The sequence below is a fragment of the Eucalyptus grandis genome, chromosome 6 (genome assembly GCF_016545825.1).
Source record: "Eucalyptus grandis isolate ANBG69807.140 chromosome 6, ASM1654582v1, whole genome shotgun sequence".
Taxonomy (NCBI): domain Eukaryota; kingdom Viridiplantae; phylum Streptophyta; class Magnoliopsida; order Myrtales; family Myrtaceae; genus Eucalyptus; species Eucalyptus grandis.
In genome coordinates this window covers 34,820,449-34,840,133 of record NC_052617.1, presented here as the reverse complement: position 1 = coordinate 34,840,133, position 19,685 = coordinate 34,820,449, and the positions used below count along the sequence as shown (strand labels likewise).

At 40.1% G+C, this 19,685-nt stretch overlaps 2 protein-coding genes and 2 pseudogenes across 2 annotated transcripts; all 4 read right to left on the bottom strand.

The window, feature by feature from the left end:
* Positions 1 to 2,208: 2,208 nt before the first annotated feature.
* On the bottom strand, positions 2,209 to 2,928 carry LOC120294438 (predicted GPI-anchored protein 58). Its single transcript, XM_039314519.1, has one exon. It carries the CDS (start codon positions 2,926 to 2,928, stop codon positions 2,209 to 2,211), a length of 720 nt encoding a protein of 239 aa, XP_039170453.1.
* Positions 2,929 to 5,577: 2,649 nt separating this feature from the next.
* LOC104455691 lies at positions 5,578 to 7,876 on the bottom strand (annotated as a pseudogene).
* A 1,665-nt stretch (positions 7,877 to 9,541) lies between these two features.
* LOC104434192 (annexin D1) lies at positions 9,542 to 12,758 on the bottom strand. Its single transcript, XM_039314518.1, has 5 exons — positions 12,564 to 12,758; positions 12,276 to 12,416; positions 11,967 to 12,185; positions 11,311 to 11,388; positions 9,542 to 9,863 (listed from the first exon to the last, which is right to left on the bottom strand). The coding sequence occupies exons 1-5, from the start codon at positions 12,756 to 12,758 to the stop codon at positions 9,561 to 9,563; spliced, it is 936 nt and encodes a 311-aa protein (XP_039170452.1). The 3' UTR covers positions 9,542 to 9,560.
* A 3,004-nt stretch (positions 12,759 to 15,762) lies between these two features.
* LOC104430028 lies at positions 15,763 to 17,500 on the bottom strand (annotated as a pseudogene).
* Between the last annotated feature and the right edge of the window lie 2,185 nt (positions 17,501 to 19,685).

The window sequence follows — 19,685 nt, the reverse complement described above, 5'->3', positions numbered from 1 at the left end:
GGGTTCGAAAACCCAATTTCCTCAACCTATCAACTCTAAAAGTCACTCCTCAAAACCATGATCGTCGGCCGATTATCGACGTATCAGGAGGGGTCAAATGAAAAATCCCTCTTGCAAAATGTTAGAAAGATATGAGAATGCTTCCATAAATATTGGAAGAATATATCTCTAGGTGGCACTAACAAGCTGTAGAAACTAGTCATCACGAAATCTCGTCAAGTGGGTTTTATATCTAATGAACTAAGATAGTGAGGATATAGAGACGTGATAAGCTAATCACGGAGCTATGCAAATTAGTTGAATTAACGATAAATTTGTGAACATTATAGCTTAGTTCACACCAGAAGTCATTTTGAGGATAGGGGAAAGAGAGACTTTGATAAAATAATAATAATAATAATAATAATAACAAAAAAGAGATAGAGGAGAAACAAACTATTATAACTATGAAAAGGTCAAAAGACATCATAAACATTTCAATCGCTTTAGTTGTGCTTTTAAATTAGGGACGAAATTGGCAAGAGACTTTTCCATATATATAATAAATAGGTATTTCCATATATAATCTATACATAAATAGTTATTTTAAGAGTTAGAGATTTGCTAGGATTATATATTTGCTAAAGTCGCGATTGAAAGCTGTAGCGACCAATTTTTCAGGTGTGAACCACCTAGCGTTTGGCTAATGGATTGTTAAGCCTAGACTTAACTCGGGCTCTCCCAAGCCCATACCAATTCGCGACTTAGGTTCAAGTTCTTAACATGCAATTGATTTTCAATTAAGAGTCGTCACTAATCTATTTTTGGTGGGTCGATTAGAAACCCAAGTAAAATAACAGGAGAATTATTTTACTCCTACGAATCGAGACTATGGAGTACGGGGACTTGGTTACGCTAGAATTCTCTAACGCCCTTTCGGTACCTTTCTTTTTATTTTGAAAAATGTTTGGCAAGCAGTTTGGATTGATTTTAAATCTATTTCCCTAACATATGAGGTGGTCATATGGGTGCACAATCCACTAATTTAACACCCAAATAAACAATAAATAAATTGCAAAAAAACTTACCTCAAAGCAACGAAAGCATCCGCAATGTTAAATTAAAATTCACATCAATAATCCTATTATGATTTCTAATTAACACGCAATTTCTTTTTTTTGTTTTCAATTTTTTAATGAAAATCATGCAATATGCAATGCAATATTAACTAAATGACCTAATTCTAATGACATGTAATTTCTAATTAAATAGGCCTAGCAAAAATACTAAATGACATGTATCTCAATGAATCTAACCCTAATGACGTGCATATGAAGTTTTTTTTTTCCTAAAAGAATGCATTTCATCCTAAATAATAAAACTAATTTAACCTATGACATTTTTTGTATTTTTCATGAAATTCGAAATTAAATAAAATGTGAAAATTACCTAATTAGATTAAGATCCTATTTAATTTATATTAGGAATTAGGTTGAGCCAAATCCTAATTTAAACTAAAATATTATCTTAACCTAAATCATCCTAAAATGCAATCTATTTAATAAAATTCCTAAACCTATAATAAATTAAGAAAAACATCATCTAAAATTAAACTAAATGCAATTTTACTCTAATATGCAATAACGTGCAAAAGATGCCCTAATTTTTACATGACATATGCATAATGACTTTTTGTGTTTTTCCTTTTTTTCTCTTTTTTTATTTCGAAATTAATAATTGCCAAATAATTAAACATGCAATCCAAGTTTAAAAAAAAAAAACTAAACCTAAATTAATTGATTTGATTTTTTTTTTTGAAAATTCGAAATAAAATTCCTATTATGAGCATGCAAACCCTAAAACTACATTCTTTTTATTTTTTTTAAAGAAAACTAATCTAAGTAATATCACAACAAATCAAGCAATATTGATACCCAAATGATGAACCATATCTCGCGTGAGATCGGGTTGCATTAATTTCACATAAATCACGAATCGGATCTCAAGCGGGAGATTGGATTAGCGATTTTTTAAGTAATTGCGAATCGAATTTCGGGCATGAAAATCGGATTGACAATCACTAATTTTAAGACAATTTCATGTCGGACAATTCATCATTGCATCAGGGAATAATTGTACAAAAGAAAATAATAAAGAATAAAATAAGGCAAATAAATAAAAATAAAAAAACTGTGATTTTGCTTTTTTTTTTTTTTTTTCTCCTCCTTTTCACGATTTGGCAGCTTCGGTGGAGGTCCACCGGGAGTTAATCGTCGGAGCTCCGGCGATGAGGACCAGCAGCGAGCGGATCGGCGGCGAGCAGTGGCGTCGCGAGGAGTAGCGGCAGGCGAGATCTCGGCCGGCGTCGCGGGCGCAGGTGCTCGGCTCCGACGGCAGGGCAGCGAATGGGACTGCAACTCGGGGAATCTGGTCGCGGTGTTGCGGTGGGCTCGGATCTGCAGGCGGAGAGGCTTCACGGGCGTCTGGGTCACAGATCTGCAGGCGGAGCGGCTTCGCGGGCGGATCGGGGACAGGCGACGCAAGGCGGGGCTCAGCGTCGGGGCCGCGTGGGTCGATCGGCGACGGTGTTGCGGGCAAGGCCGGCAGGGCGTTGAGGCGCGGCGCGGAGATCCGAGCGCGATGGTGCGGCACGGTGCAGGGGCACGGTGGTGCGACGACCAGCGGTGCTCGGGCAGCAGCGGTCCGGCTCACATCTGCCGGAGTCGAGCGTTCAAGTGGGCAGATCAGGACAGCGGCAGTGGTGTCGTCTATCGGGCGCGGATCAGCAGCACTCGGAGCAGGGGCACGCGGTGGTTGGTGACTGGGCGCGGGCTGTGCGGGGCGCAGGAGCAGCAGCAACGGTGTGGAGGCGGTGACCGGCAGGCGGTGGAGGCGCGGCTGTCGACGTCGGTAGCAGCGGAAGGGGAGTGCAGAGGGTCGGCGGGGCATTGCACGAAGAAGGAGAAGAAGACTTTTTTTCTTTTCCTTTTTTTTGTCTTTTCTCTCTCTTCTCTTACTGCTGTCTCTTCCCTCTGCCCCTTTTGACTTTTCTTTCCCTCGGCAGCTTTTCCTCACCGGTCTCTCTTTCTCCCTTTTTAACTTTTTATTTCTTTTTTTGAACCGAGAGAACCCCCCGCAATTTACCGTACGTGACCCCTTTTATAAGCCAAAAAATTGTATCTCGGGGCATATTTCATTTCTGATTTTGCTTGCGCACGATACTCCTAAATATATCGCTGAAATATTTTTCACATATTCCATCAAGAAAATCCCCCTTTTGTGCAAAAGTGCATCTCCTAATGTATATTACCTAAATATGTGAAAAAACTTAATAAAATATAACAAAAATTTTTTTCCTAAACTATATGCCATGTGATTATGATTTTTTTTTATTTAGCAAAAAATTAACCCCAAAAATTTAGGTGTCAACAAAAGCATCATTACACAAATATGCATAAGTATTGATTCGAGAATTATTAATTAAAATGCACAAGAATTAGAGATTTGTTAGGATTGGAGGTTTTCTAAAATCAAAATTGAAAGACAAATAATAGAGTAAAGCTCAAGCATGAATGTGTCACATGGTACCATGTCAGGTGATAGATGTATGACACAATGTAATTGTAAAATCCTTAATTTGACAGAGATTTCACCGTTGATAATTTGGATTACTGCTTAATTTTTTGGATGCGGAAGTTAAAAATCATTTCCTTGGACCTGTCCTTGCTCAAATAGATCACTAGTTTTCTAAGATAACTTTCTATCCCATCCATCTTCAAGTTGTAGCTTTGAACTCTGCATATCCTCCTCATATTAAGGATATGTCACCACCATGTACCTTTCCAGTTGCATCAAACTAACCTGTAATGGTTTGCAAATCACAAGGGCTTAGGCAATATGCTTGGACTAAATTACTACTACTAAATAAGAAAACCATGCCAACCCAAACTCCATGCGAAGAAAAGTCCTCTAGCGTTGGGAGTGTGACTTGGCCACGGTATTGCTCAAGGGCTTGGTCAAACCATCATGTGAAGGTCATGAGAATTCCAAGTGCAGGGGGCTTGACAAGTTCTAGGGAAGAATCGTTCTCTTCCTCTTGGTCCAACAATTCGCTACAACATGATCCTCGCCACTTTGAGAAGGCGCGTGCTCTGCTGACAAGCCCAATTTGGTTTGGTGATTGGAGGACAATCATAATAACAACATCGTCTGGCCTGGAACGAAAATATTCTGAAGATTCTACCTGTGGTCATGCCTCACTTCATGTCTCGGGATTGCTCTCGCTCTTGCTCTTGCTCTCGACGGGTAGGGAAACTTTTACTTGTCCATCATCAAGTTGGCGTTCTTTCGGCCATCAGTTTGCTTCCCTGCTTCTTTTTTTGCCCTTTTTGGGCCCACTCCGACCTTTGAACTTGGAAATCACCCCTGGAAACCCACCCCCAACTGGCCGCGTGCCCGTTGGCACTTCCCTGTCGGGATTTTAATCTGATATGAACCCACGACAGATTAATTGATAAGGCTTCCTTAGGTGTGCTGCGAAATGTTCCATCGCCATTGCATCATGGTCGTGCTTGTTGAGATTTGCCTCGCATGAATTTGCAATTAGCAGTTGAATTTCTTGTGGGAAGTGGGGATGCGGTGGTGAGCAACTTAAGAGATTGCCATGATACTGCAAAAGCATCCAAGTTGAAGACTCCAAGACTCATAAGCTTGTTTCATTCAATGTACCATGGAGAAAAGATGTATAGTCCACTTCTTCATTAAAAAGTGGTTTAATGTTGAGTTTAAACATGACAAAGATGTCATAAAGTCGGACTTGACTTCATTGGATAGACCAGTATGTAGCGAGAAAAAGTATCTACAAATATGACATAATACTGAAAGTTCTGTGAAGATTTCCTTTGGTGAGGACCCCAGGATGTCACAATGTATCTTTTCCAAGGCTGCACTTTTTGCAACTTGACAGCTGCTGCAAATGGATTCAGACTTTGTATTACAGAAATCAAGTCTTTATTCTGCAAATGCTTTACTATATTGAAGTTTGCGTGGGCCAATCTTTGATGCCACATCTCTCGCTGTTATTGCTCTATGTCTTCGAGTAAAGTAATCCACACAAGTAAAGATTATTGGCTAATACTTGCCCTGTCAGGATACCACTCACTTCCTCTTGGATCCTTTTAGCGGTTGGAATTTCTTCTGATATGAGATATTGCTGTATCCATAACTCCGGCTGCATTATTCAACGGCCGACCAAAAAGCGTCCTCCTCCATTTGCCACCTCTTTGACTTCCAAAACTTGAAAACTGTATTCTCTTTGAAATTTCCTTTCGGTTGTGTTTTCCATCGATTAGGGTTAAATTGATTCATCGAATATGTCTTTAATCTTGTTTCATCATGGTCGAAATTCTCATACTCGGCCCTAAACCCTCAAGAACACCAAACATTTTTCAGACGTGCCTGATGGAGGTGTCATAAGAGATGAAAAACGCAATGCAATCTGTAGTTTCCACATGAAGCTGAAATGACCCCAAGCATTAAGCATGAATGATTAAGATTTTGCCGCTCGGATGGACATCCTCAAGCTACTTAATGAACAAAGACTTCAACCTCGGATGCTTATTATATTTGTTCCTCATCAACTAAAAGGCCATAGCATCAACAGTTTCTGCAGTATTGTTCATTTAATTTGCTAGCACTGGTATAACATGATTGCAAGGAAACCAAGTTCATGGTCAGTTACTAGCAGTCTCGATTAAAGATCAAAATCAAAGACTTCTCAGAAGTACATAAAAACCAATGCCATGATAAGAAGTGTATTTGCTTCGCATAGGTATAACTGATAACTTTCTGGGGAGGCATGTTGGTAACTATCTGTTACTGGAAAGCAAGGAAAAAAGAAATGCCTCAAACCACACCAAAAAAGAGATATTGCCTCCACCGAGATAGCTTCATGAGTACTTGCAAATCAAGCCTCAATGTGGCCAATCAATACCACAAGCATTTGTTCATAGTCTCCAGTAGTGTCCTTGACAATGGCACGATGAAGGGGGACGCTATTCCTCCTCTGGTACTCCTCACTTATAATCTTCATGTCAACCTCTGCCCTGGTAGCAACCACTCTAATCAGAGCCCCTTCATCTGTTCCTCGCCTATTGATGGCTAGACGAAGAACTTCTCAAAATACTTCTCAGGGCAAGTTAGGCACTTTATTGTAGCTCTCAGTATAGCAAGGAACTCGTCTTTCGAATCAGTTTTCAAATCCTGCAAACACGAAGGATCAAGAATTAGACAATTCTTAATCTAGAACAGAGAAAAGTCAATATGTTCTGATGCATAGTACAAAGGATATAGTCTGGAAGTGAATGAACAACTCGGAAACGGGTGATATTATTACATCTCAATGTTTTAGAAACAAGACATCTTGAAGTTGCCTCTTAAAAAATGACTGCTAACCAAAAACAATGCTGCCCCTGCGCTCTTCATCCTTGAGAAGCTGCTTTAGACATATAGGTAAAAGAACATGGAAGGGCCATTTCATACAAATTCCAACTCACCTTGTTGATATCATTTCCAAACTCATTTTTGTAGTGATTCAGCGTAGCATTGACCTGTGCTTTGCTCCTAGTAGCCAAAATCCTTATGAGATCCTTGTGGCTGTAAACCTTCTCTGAGATCTTCTCGTGGAGTATCTTAGCCTCTGCTTTTGCCAAAGTCATATTCACCTCATTTCCATCATAACAGTAGGAGCTCATGAGAGGTACCAGCAACTAGGAGACAAAGAAACCATATCAAATTAAAGTTCATTCACAACAGGCAAGGAAATTACTTGCATCAATGCCTAATGAAAAATGAAATGATTTAGGATAGATGAGAATTATTTCACGGGTTGTCATAGGACTAATCTTCTGATGATGGACTTGGTTCTTCATTTGACACAATAGGAAGGGGTCCAACGAAGTAGCGTATAGAGTTTCATGAAAACACCTTAAATAAATTGACAAAACAAAATATGGGGAACTTCTCTAAGCCACTCCACCATTCCAACAAGCATTCTCCACATAACTCCAAAACTGTCTAAAAAATTGAATACCTCCCACTTATATTCCCAAACTATCTGTAGTATGCTGAATCAGACACATTTGATTTTACTTGCATTCATCAACCACAAAGAATATTTCCCAAACAGCAATAAGAAATTATTCTGAGTATCATATGGCTACACAGATTTCTTTGTGCAGAGTACTTATTGTGAAACGTATGAACATAAGTTGCTGAGAAGAACAATCATCAGCATTGGGAAATGTCATGGAAAATCTTGAGGCAAGTGTAAAAGCAGTACCTTACGAAAATCTCCAGCTGGGTGGTGAGCGACGTCCTCTTCGAGCGACTTCTTGTATCAAGCATGATATGCTTGTCTTGCAATGAGCAACTGCTGCAGAGACCTCGTGCAGGCTATATCCATGAGAACCTGATCGCTTGAAGTCCATCTTTTAGTCGCTTCATTCACCAAGTATGCATCATGTTCAGCCGGATCAAGTGTCGAAAGGACCACCAGCCTCTGAAGGTATGGAAATTACAGGGATGCAAAGAATTTAGAAAATCATGTCATCTTATAGCCACAGCTTTATGAACGGAACGTACAATCACGTTCATAATCAACGAAAATATAGGAACAAATAATTGAAGAAGATCAGACCTCGAAATCATTGGTGAGTTCTCTGTCCAAAGACTTGAGGAGGTCCTCGCCGTAAGTCTCGGCATAGTTTGCCTAATCAGCTTCCTCTGTGCCGCATTCCTATGACCCAATATGGATATGATCAACTTCTCATTTGTTCCCCATCCTTCCAGATCGTTATATTAGACAATAAAGTTTGACATTTTTTCGAGACCACGCCATATCCGGCGCTCAAGGTAGAGCACAATTTCTTTACTTGTAGCGGCGAACGACATATTGCAGCTACAATGGGAATCTCAGGTCGAGTTCAAAAGGAAATAACAACCCAGAAACAGTTCGTTATAACAACCGATCACCCAAAAAAAAAAAAAAAAAAGAGCACGAGCTGTCTAGAATGGATCGCCACCGAAAGATCACTCCGACCAGATCACGATCTCTACGCAGATCGTGATCTAAACACAAAAAACGGGGCACGATCGTCGACGACCGAACGACACGCGATTAAGAATCCGAGAAGGCAGGAGATAGAGCGAACCTGCAAACAGGGACGGCGAGAGTCGACAGCGTCGAGGGAACAGAAGATCGCCGGGGGTTGTTCGCGAGAGAGAGAGAGAGAGAGAGAGAGGAAGGAGGAGACAAAACGGCGGAGACAGAAAGTCAGCCTCTGCCTTGAAGAAGCGCGCACCGTTACATGGAAAGCAACAAGCGGGGAGACGCTGCACGAGCGCCACGTGTCCATGCAACCACTCCGTCCCGCTTTCCAGAAGTGGAACCAGCGGAGGGACGCGGAGTAAAGATAAGAGGGAGAGACGTCGTTGGGCCGGGCCGGGTTCAGGACAAGGGTTTTAAAATCTGGCCCGCTCATGCATACGTTCATTTGAAAAACAAAACTAACAACACCCCTAACTTTGGGAAGGCGCATGGGCCACCGATAGGTGTGATTTGATTTAGAGATTGAAGGACAATTAGATTTAAAAATTTGACGCCTGGAACAAAAATTATTCCGAGGATTCTATCTATGTTCCCTTCAGGACGGGGCCAGGGGAGGGCATTAGTGTAGATGCTGGGTTGCTGCTCTCTTTTGTTTTTTTTTTAAAGCCTCGTATCTTTTGTTCTTTTGATAAACCTGATAGAACTCTCTCTATATAAATAAGACTGTCGTAGGAAATAAATGAAGCTTGATGGTTGCTCCCAATTTTATGCTTGTTTTCTTTCCTCTACTGTCTTTTTTGCTTCCGCTGATTTATTTTAAGTTTAGAAAAGACGATTTGGGTCAAAAGGGGCTATTGCGTGTGCTTGGGGTGGCGGGCATGACACATGTCATATCTCATAGGGTGTACATGAAACGAACTTGGTCAGAATTTTTTTTTCAGTATATATGTAGCTGTATCAAGGCATATCCCTAAAGGGATATAAGCAAATTGATGTAACTAATTATAAATTGCACAATATCTAATAAAGTGCAATTTCTTCTCTCAAACACACCCTTGTATTCGAGTTCCTGAAGGCATCCATTGCAATTAAATGCCATTAATCTACCTTTAATTCTAAAACCATTTCAGACCATTAATATGACCTTTGAATCTAAAACCATTTTAGAACTTATTGAGTTTGAAATTGTTTTAGAACATTAGACATTGATTTTGAAACCGTTTCAGAACATTAATCTTATGCACAATTGGTGCTGATTGGATATGACATTTACATGATTTTGCTTATTGATGTTGGTAATCACATTACCATACATTGTAATGGTAAAAAGATTATTGTTCTACAAATTAGAACCAACAAATCTTTCATCATGACAAATGGAACATACATCATCAACAAAGAAAATTCATAATTCTTTTTACTCAAGCAAAGTATAGAGATGAGGTTTCGAACAACTTGAAAACGGACGATATTATCACATCTCAATGTTTTGAAACAAGACATCTTGAAGTTGCCTCTTAACAACATGACTATTAACCAAAAAGAACACTACCCAGGCACTCTTCATCCTTGAGGAGCTATAAGCTTTAGACATATAAGTAAAAGAACATGAAAGGTCCGGTTCATAGAAATTCCAACTCACCTTGTTGATATCATTTCCAAACTCATTTTTGTAGTGATTCAGCATAGCATTGACTTGTGCTTTGCTCCTAGTAGCCAAAATCCTTATGAGATCCTCATGGCTGTAAGCCTTCTCTGAGATCTTCTTGTGGAGTATCTTTTTTTTTTTTGTAAAGGGTAAATATATATTAATTTAACTAAAGAACCAAGGAACTACACAAATGTATAGCAACAGACCCTGGCACCAAGGCTTCCACTCAAAAGACAACCGGTCAAGAGAGTGGAAGAATGCCGGGGAAAGGGGGGGGAAGGAGCTGTAGAAAGAGGAACGAAAGAATAGCAGCTAGACCGGGCAAAACAGCAGCCAAAAAGAAGAGAAGGGGAGAGACGAAGGCACCTGCGTAGGGGATAAGGAATACAAGTAGAAAACTGAAAAACATCAAGCTAGGGACACCATGGAAGCATCCAATGCTGAAGAGACCGGACGCCGCATCACGCAGGGGGAATATCTTGGAAGCATCGGAGATAGCCAGCAACCAGTGTCGAGTAGAAAGCGAACAACCAATGAACGGGAACCCTCCGGGGAAAAAACGGAGAAGGAGAGAGGGTGTCCTTAGAAAAACTTGCCGAGATGAACTGCAAAGAAAACCAACTAGAATCTTGGAGGAACTAACCAGTACAAGGTAACGCCTTAGTCAAAGATCGAGAGATGGATACCCCAACTGAGTTGTAGTCTTCTATTACGGGTTGTATCTGAGACCTTCGAAAAGGTAAAGGCTCTATCCTTCATAGCCTTGCGAAGATGTTCCTTTAAAGCTAGGAGGAATAAGGTCTGGTTGCGGAAGATGATGTTCCTCTCCTTCCAAATAAGGTAGCATAAGGCGGCAAAGCCAAACCGAGCCACCGATTGATAGAAGCTAGTGTCGGAGAGATGCTTGATAACCCAATCTAAGTTATCCTTCCACGTAGAATTCCACCATGGGGAGATTACATTTATTCGCCCAAAATGCACCAAGTCTACCCGTAATCGAACATCCGAAGAACAAATGATCAACAGAGTCGGGTCTAGAGGAACAGAACACACAGGAGGAAGCTGGAATTCTCCCATGAGCAAACAAAATTATCTAGGTCAGTAATCGGTTGTGAGTGATCAACCATAAGTGAGTTTGATAGCGGGGCGAGGGGGTGAAGAGAAGAATTCCAAATGAATCTCGACCAAGGCACAAGTTGGCCTCTCGCCCTTAAAAGCGTCCAAGCAGAAGCCGTCGTAAACACCCCTGAAGAATGGCCCAGTCATAGGATTTGGTCATCATTGTCGTTGAGGTTTGGGAGAGGATCATCCCAACCCATAATGGCTGCCGAGACTGCAGAGGGAAGGGGGAGGGCAGTAACACCAGCAGCAACAGAAGCAAGCCGAGGGATGCTAGAACAGTATATGTTCCGATCTGTGAAAAGCTTATAGAGCAGCCCCCGGTGATGCCAATGATCGAACCAAAAGGATGTAGATAATCCATTGCCTATGCGCCACATAAATTGATGCTGAATTAAGTCTCAAAGGCCTAGCAGTTTTTTTCCAAGACCACGAGGATATTCTTGTGGAGTATCTTAGCCTCTGCTTTTGCCAAAGTCATATTCACCTCATCTCCATCATAACGGTAGGAGCTCACAAGAGGTACCATCAACTAGGAGACAAAAAAAACCATGTCAAATTAAAGTTCTTTCCCTACAGGTGAGGAAATTACTTACATCAACACCTAATGAAAATTGAAATGATTTAGGATAGATGAGAATTATTTCACAGGTTGTCATAGGACTAATCTTTTGATGATGGACTTGGCTCTTCATTTGACACAATAGAAAGAGGTCCAATGAAGTAGCGTATATGATCTCTAGAGTTTCATGAAACCATCTTCAATAAATTGACAAATCAAAATATGAGGAACTGCTCCAAAGCACACCACCGTTCCACCAACTCTGCAAAACTCCAAAACTGTCTTAAAAATTGAACACCCTAGAACTTATATTCTCAAATTTTCTGTGATATGCTGAATCAGACACATTTGATTTTAGTTGCCTTCATCAATCCCAAAGAATATTTCCCAGACAGCAATAAGAAATTGTTCTGAGTATCACAAGGCTACATAGACTTGATTGTACAGAGTACTTATTGCAAAATGTACGAACCTAAGTTGCTCAGAAGAACAATCATCAGCATTGGGAAATGTCATGGAACAACTTGGGGCAAGCGTAAAAGCAGTACCTTACGAAAATCTCCAGTTGTGTGGTGAGCGACGTCCTCTTCCAGCGACTTCTTGTATCGAGCATGATATGCTTGTCTTGCCATAAGCAACTGCTGCGGAGACCTCGTGCAGGCTATTTCCATGAGAACCTGGTTGCTTGAAGTCCATCTTTTCGTCGCTTCATTCGCCAAGTACGCATCACGTTCAGCCGGATCAAGTGACCAAAGGACCACCAGCCTCTGCCGATACGGAATAAATATTAATTAATCTGAGACAAAGAGGGACACGTCTCCATGGGATGAATCCAAATAATTAAAGAAGATGCAGACCTCGAAATCATTGGTAAGTTCTCTGTCCAATGCCTTGAGGAGGTCCTCGCCGTAAGTCTCGGCATAGGTTTGCCGAATCAGCTTCCTCTGCGCCGCATTCCTATGACCCAATATGGATATGATCAGCTTCTCATTTGTTCCCTATCCTTCCAGATCGTTCATGATAACCATCCAACGAAGAGAAAAGATTGAATTAGACAATAAAGTTTGATTTTTTTTCCCGAATTCAAGAGAAATAATAAACCCAGAAATAGCTCGATCTTAACAACCGATTCACCGAAAGATCACTCCGATCAAACCGCGATGTCCGAGCAGATCGCAGATCTGAAGACTAAGAATGGAGCACGACCATCGACGACCGAAGAAACACGCGATAAGAGAATCGGAGGAGGCAGCGCAAAGAAGATAGAGTGAACCTTTCCGGAGCTGCTCGCAGTCATTAGCCACGGGGGGCACTGGCTGCGGGACGGTGAGAGTCGACATTGTTGAGGGAATGGAAGATCGGGGGTTGTGGGGGGGGGGTTGTGTGGATGCGTCGAAGCGAAAGGAAGAAGGAGGAGACAAAACGGAGCCTTTGCTTTCAAGGGAGAGAGAGAGAGAAAGGACGCGCGCCACGTAACATGGGAAGCAATAAGCGAGGAGGCGCTGCACGAGCGCCACCTGTGCACCACGTCCAATTTCTCGAAGTGGAAACCGGAGGGACACGGAGGAAGACAACAGAGAGAGAGGCATCGGCACGCGGCGGCGTCCAAGCCCGTTGGGCCGGATTAGGACAAGATTTTCGGGTCTGGTCAATGGGCCGGTCGGGTCAGGACGAGGGTTTTGAAATCGGCAAAGTTCAGGCAAGGGCAGCAGCCCTTGGCCCCACAACCCAATCCCTTCGTTTTGCGCCTTCATTTTTTTTTTTTAATAGATTAGAACTTTGGCTTTTTTATTAACATTTTTGTTTTACTTACTTATCATTTTCCCTTAATAATTTCAATTTTGCAAGTTTTTTTACAACTAGTTGGTGCCACACTTGTGCCACGCACTTCAAAGAATTAAAAAAAATATGATACGTTAGCATTTCTCATCAGGAAAAGTGGACGGAACTTATGAATGAAGTATATTACACCAATTTAATAAGTTTTATAAATCGAATGTGCTTTTTAAATATTTTAATACTCAATTTTATTTTTATGATGAGTTTTAGAAATTCTGAGATACTAATTTCTAAAAATAATCCTCATTAAAATTGATTCTCCCTTTTTCGAAGGATGTAAAGTTACTCATATAATTTAATCTAAGAAAATCATACTCTAATCTGCACTTCATCTTTTCTTAACTTTTGATGTTGGTGTGCATTCAACTAAAATAGTTGGACCAAACTTCACAAAACTAGATGCCAACATACACCAATTGTGCTCGTTTTTGAATTTAACACATTTTCCACCATCAATGTTTAGGATTCTATATGACAAGCCAAATTGTAACAAACAAATGTAATATTTATAAAAAATATCATGATCTTATTATCTTTAAAGCTATTCTTAAGGATTGGATGTCCCAACTGTAGGTCATCATTTCCGATATGGAATTGCAAATGACAATAATTCCCAAGTGCTTTCAAGTAACCAACGAACCATTACAGAAATTGATAATGGAATTAACCAAGATAATAAAGTATAGGAGATGGCTTGCTACACAATAGAAAGACTGAAGTATCTCAATAAGTGAAGCATTTAGGATCAATTAGTTCTTCCAATTTGATGTCCTCTGATAGGCTTAACATGATTGAGCTTTGCAATGATATTGCCCGAGAAACTTGTTGCATGGTTGGACGATGCTCTGGTTTGGGATTTAAGCACAAAAATGCCATCTTTGTCACCAAAGCCACTTCGCCTAACATATTACCTTTGGGGAATGGAACTCTTTGATCTAAAACTTCCTTCATTGGCCAAGAAATTATTGAATTGCTTGATGGTGATGAAGATGCGGACATGAGAGAAAATGAGATCGCCTGGACGGCATCCCATAATTACTTCCAATGTCACCACTCCGAAGCTATAAATATTGCATTGCTCATTCACTTCCATTGTGTATGCGAGTTCTGCAGAGAGAAGAGCAAATTTTTTTCTAGCTTTTATACAATATCCATGCTTTGTAAATCTAAACTGACTTTGAGTAATAAAATCTAGAGAATTAAGTATAAATCAATACATTCTTTATATTCCAATGAGATTTAAAATTTTCCGTTTCTTTAGGAAAAAAAGTTTCAGTTTTTAAATTGGTGGCCTTCATCTCAATTAATCTTTAATCGAACCTTTAAATCGCATGATAGCCTTGGACTTGTTGTTAGGAATTTACAAGTGTAAAAGGAAGGGAGCTAAAAAATGAGGATCTCATGTATGATCATTTTCCTATCTATAAAAATGAAGTGGGGTAAAATTTTGAAGAAACCAACTTACCTGGAGCTGCATATTCAAAGGTGCCTGCAAAGGAAGTCCAATTGGATGAATAAGGTTGTAGAACTTTAGCTATGCCAAAATCAGAGACGTGAGCTTCATATTCTTTAGGGATAAGTGTAATAGAAGTCCTAAAACTTATCATAAAAATGCAATTGAGTCCTAAAAATTTCAAAAAGTGCAATTAAGTCCTAAAACTTATCACGAAAATTCAATCAAGTCCTAAAACTTTCAAAAGGTTTAATAAAGTCCTAAAACTTGTCTCGAAAGTGTAGCCGAGTCCTAAAACTTTCAAAAAATGCAATCAATGGAAGGACTTAGATTGAACCATTTTGATAAGTTTTAGGACTTGATTGCACTTTTTGAAAATTTTAGAACTTAATTGTACTTTATGACAAGTTTTAGGACTTAATTGAACATTTTAAAAGTTTTAGGACTTAATTGTATTTTCATGACAAATTTTAGAACTTCCAATGTACTTATCTCTATTCTTTATCCAATAAAATGTTCTTGCTTGATACGTCTCAATGAATTATTGGGGGTGAGAATTCATGGTGCATGTAGGACAAAGCATAGGCCATACCTTTAACAACATTCACTCTTTTATTCCGGTCAAATGTTGCAATCCTCTCTTCATTGTTTAGTACATCCTTCAAGCTACTTGATTCCAAGAACTCGTACACCAAAAATGAATGTCGAGAACTCGAGCAAAAGCCATGATGTTGGTACACATTCAACTAAAATAATTGGACCAAAATTCACAAAACTAGATGCCAACATACATCAAGTATGGTCATTTGAATTTATCATATTTTCGACGTGAAAAGCTAAATTGTAACAAGACAATGTAATATTTATAAGAAATACTAATGATCTTGTTATCGTTAAAACTATTCTTAAGGATTGGACGTTGCAACCGTTCCAGGATGGAATTGCAAATGACAAAAATTCCCAAAATCTTTCAAGTAACTAACAAACCAATACAGAAATGGATAATGGAATTAGCTAAGATAAATAAAGTACAAAAGACGATTTGGTACATAGGCTACAACTGAAAGACCGAAATATCTCAAAAAGTGAAGCGTGTAGGATCAACTAGTTCTTCCAATTTGATGTCCTCTAATGCACTTCGCACGATGGAGTTACATGTTGATATCGCCCTAGAAACTTGTTGCATGGTTGGACGATGCTCTGGTTTGGGATTTAAGCTTGAAAATGCCGTCTTTGTCACTAAAGCCACTTCCCCTAGCACATTACCTTTCGGGTATGGAATTCTTTGATCTAAAACTTCCTTCAGTGGCCAAGATGTTGTTGAATTGTTCAATGGTGATGAAGATGAGGACGCAAGTGAAGAAATGAGGTCGCCTGGATGGCTTCCCATGATTACTTCCAATGCCACCACTCCGAAGCTATAAACATCGCATTTCTCATTCACTTCCATTGTGTATGCAAGTTCTACATAGAGAAAAGAGCAAGTTTTTTCTAGCTTTTATACAATATCTATGCTTTATAAATTTAAATTGAATTTCAGTAAATCAAGTGTAGAGAATTAAGAATAAATTAATACATTCTTTAGGTTCCAATGGGCTTTAAAATTTTCCAATGCTTTAGGAAAAATTTTCACTTTTTAAGTTAGTGGCATATCAATTAATATTTAGTCGAACTTTCAAATCACGTAGATAGTGTTGGACTTGGTATTAGGAATTGGGAAATAGAAAAGAAGGTGGTTAGATATGAGGATCCCAAGTATGATCACTTTCCTATACATAAAAATTAAGCAAGGTGAAATTTTGAAGAAACCAACTTACCTGGAGCTGCATATCCAAAGGTGCCTGCAAAGGAAGTCCAATTGGATGAATAAGGTTTTAAAACCTTAGCCATGCCAAAATCAGAGATGTGAGCTTCATATTCTTCATCCAATAAAATGTTCTTGCTCGAGACATCTCGATGAATTATAGGAGGAGAGCATTCATGATGCATGTAGGACAATGCATAAGCCACCCCTTTGACAACATTCACTCTCCTATTCCAATCAAATGTTGCCATCCTCTCTTCATTGTTCAATACATCCTTCAAGCTGCCCGATTCCAATAACTCGTATACCAAAAATGAATGTCAAGAACTCGAGCAAAAGCCATAGAGCTTGATGATATTCCGATGCCGAGCTTCGGTCAGAGCATGAATTTCCCTTTCAAATGCTTTTCGATTGCCCACTTCTATGTCCACTACTTCCTTAAATTTCTTTACAGCAACGGTTTCACCTGTTTGCAACTGGGCCTTGTAAACACTCCCCTGTCCTCCCACACCAATGCAATATTTGGCATCAAAGTCCTCTGTGGCTTCAATGATGCTCTCATAAACCATTCTTCCATCAAAGCTCCATATTGCCCATGGGTTTTCATTGCTTCCATTAGCCGAAGTCACCTCTGTTTTTCTTATTCTTCGGCATCCAATACTTGAAGCTCCCACAACAAGAAGCAAAGAAAGTAGGCAACCCAAAGCAGGAATCAAAACTAGCAGCAACTTTTTGTTTCTGCTTCTTCCTTTCAACGTTGGTGTTGTACAGGGGCTAAGACCAGCAATGTCTTCTCACAAGCCTTTGTTCCCTCTCAGAACTCCAATTGTAGCATTACGAAAGGCTGGAATGTTTGGTAAAGAACCCTTTAACTCATTAAACGATATGTCGATGGATGTCAAGCTTATCATATATTGGAATGTCGACATAATTGAACCTGATAACTGATTGTGTGAGAGATTGAGTATTTCTAATCTGTGCAATAGCCCAAGTTGTCTAGGTATTTCCCTCGATGGAAATACTCTTTTCTAGATTATTCCTGCTCAAATTTAAGAATCGAAGTCTGGAGCACCCCCCAAGTTGGGTAGGAATTGAGCCACTCAAGTTATTTCCTGCAATGTTGAGTATTTCCAGATTGGACAATGCTCCAAGTTCTTGAGGGATGTGTCCTACAAGAAGGTTGTAGTCCAACGAAAACTCTAGTAGCAACTTTAATTTTCCTAGGTCTTTGGGAATTTCCCTGATGATATCATTCGAAGAGAGGTCAAGTCTTTGCAATTGAGTCATGTTTCCAAGCTGATATGGTATGGCACCGAAGATTTTATTGTTGGAGATACTAAAGCTCATCAAATTTCTACATTGACCTAATGTTGGTGGTAGCTCATCGTAAAGTTCGTTGTTGCTCAACTCAAGGTAATTTAAGGAGGGGTACACACCAAGAGCATTGGTTATATCTCCCTTGAGCGAGTTGTTTTGGAGCCTAACTCTATACAAACTTGAACAATTTTTCAAGCTTCTTGGGATGGGTCCAGTGAAGTGATTGTTTGCTGCGGAAAAATTCACAAGAGCTTGGTTACCGCATATTTCCGGTGGCAATTGGCCAACAAAGTTGTTATCACCTAGCTGTAAGCTTGTAAGGGATGTGAGATTATTCATCTCGGTGGGAAGAAAGTGTCACGGGCCTAGAGATGGACGACCCGAGAGGTTCCCCAGAGTCGACCCCAACTCGCCCGTGGACCTCCTACTGTCACTCGGATTCCCACCGTCCCTTCTCCCCGAACATTGCAAGGGCGGGCGATACCGTCATTGAGTCATATTACGGGAGTCTGTTCCTTTCATTTATGTCGATAGATGGTAGACGACATTATGTCGGTAGTTGAGGCGGTGCGATCTCGCCCGCCGGATGAAAAGTAGATCAACGGATGTAATCCGAGGCCCTCAACTATAAAAGGGGTGTCCTCCTTCATTTGTAATCATCCAATCCACCATTTCAGTAATACAAAGTTCTTTTCCTTCAGAGCTCCTCTCTCTAAACTTTCTCTCTCAACGATCCGGGTAAGCGAGCGGGTAAGCGTTCGATCGAGCAAGGCTTGACTTGGGTGATCCACAGTTACCCGAGTCGCCGCGCGGTCACGATCCCAATTGATCGGCCCGTGACAAAAGCCTGACATTTCATTTCGGAAAAGGGAAAGACTTTTCAAATTAATTAACTTACCTATGGAGGATGGGATAGGACCCGATAACATATTTTCGAAAAGGTGAAGGTCAAATAGATTGGTCAAGTTGCCTATGGATAACGGGATAGGACCTATTAAATTATTGCCTAAAAGTTGCAACATGGTCAGGGATCTCATTCCTCCAATTTCTAAAGGTATGGCCCCAGAAAGTTGGTTGCCATAGAGGAAAAGATATTGTAATGTACTCAGATTTCCTAGAGTTGTAGGGATGGATCCGGTGAGATTATTGTTTGATAAAACAAGGATATTGAGAGACCCCAACATTCCTATTTCCTTTGAAATGTGATAATGCTAGTATGAGTACCTAGAGGGGGGTGAATAGGTTTATAAAAATTTTCTTGAAGATTGCACAATACTTAGACAGATAAAGGAATATAAAATCAATCGTAAGACTGAGTAAAGGGAAGAGAGAATTAAACACAAGGTTTATAGTGGTTCGGCTTGATTCAAGCCTACGTCCACTCTTCTGCACTGACAGCCGATTGGCTGGATTCCACTATGAACAAAGAGATGTTACAGTGTTGATCTTCCTTGATTTCTAGGTGTAGATGATCTACTACACTCGCTCAAGGTGTCACCAAGTATGAACACTCTCTGTGTATACAATTTTGCTCGAAGCGTATCGACTAACAATCAAGGTTCTTCGGACTCGGAATTTTTCTATCAATCACACACTTAAAACAACTAGAACGTCTTCCTTTTATACTCCTTTATGCCATCATAGCCGTTGGCACTTACCAAAGGAATTCCTCCAATCTACCCGTTGGACGGAATCAATTAAGAAGATCATCCGAGCTATTTAAGGAATCTGATGATAGCCCATCAATCCTGTTCGCCCATACAATCAGAATTTTGGTTTCTAAGAATAGAACATTCCAAGAATGTTTCGTCGACTATCGGATCTTCAATTGTTCTTAGATAAGAATCAAAGAAT

Coding starts and splice junctions, on each gene's coding strand:
- LOC104434192 (XM_039314518.1), bottom strand. CDS start 12,758: ATGTCGACTCTCACCGTCCCGCAGCCAGTGCCCCCCGTGGCTAATGAC. Junction 12,417..12,563: donor GACATCGCGGTTTGATCGGA/GTGATCTTTCGG, acceptor CTGGAAGGATAG/GGAACAAATGAGAAGCTGAT. Junction 9,864..11,310: donor TGGCAAAAGCAGAGGCTAAG/ATACTCCACAAG, acceptor AAAAAAAAAAAG/ATACTCCACAAGAAGATCTC.
- LOC120294438 (XM_039314519.1), bottom strand. CDS start 2,928: ATGCCCCGCCGACCCTCTGCACTCCCCTTCCGCTGCTACCGACGTCGA.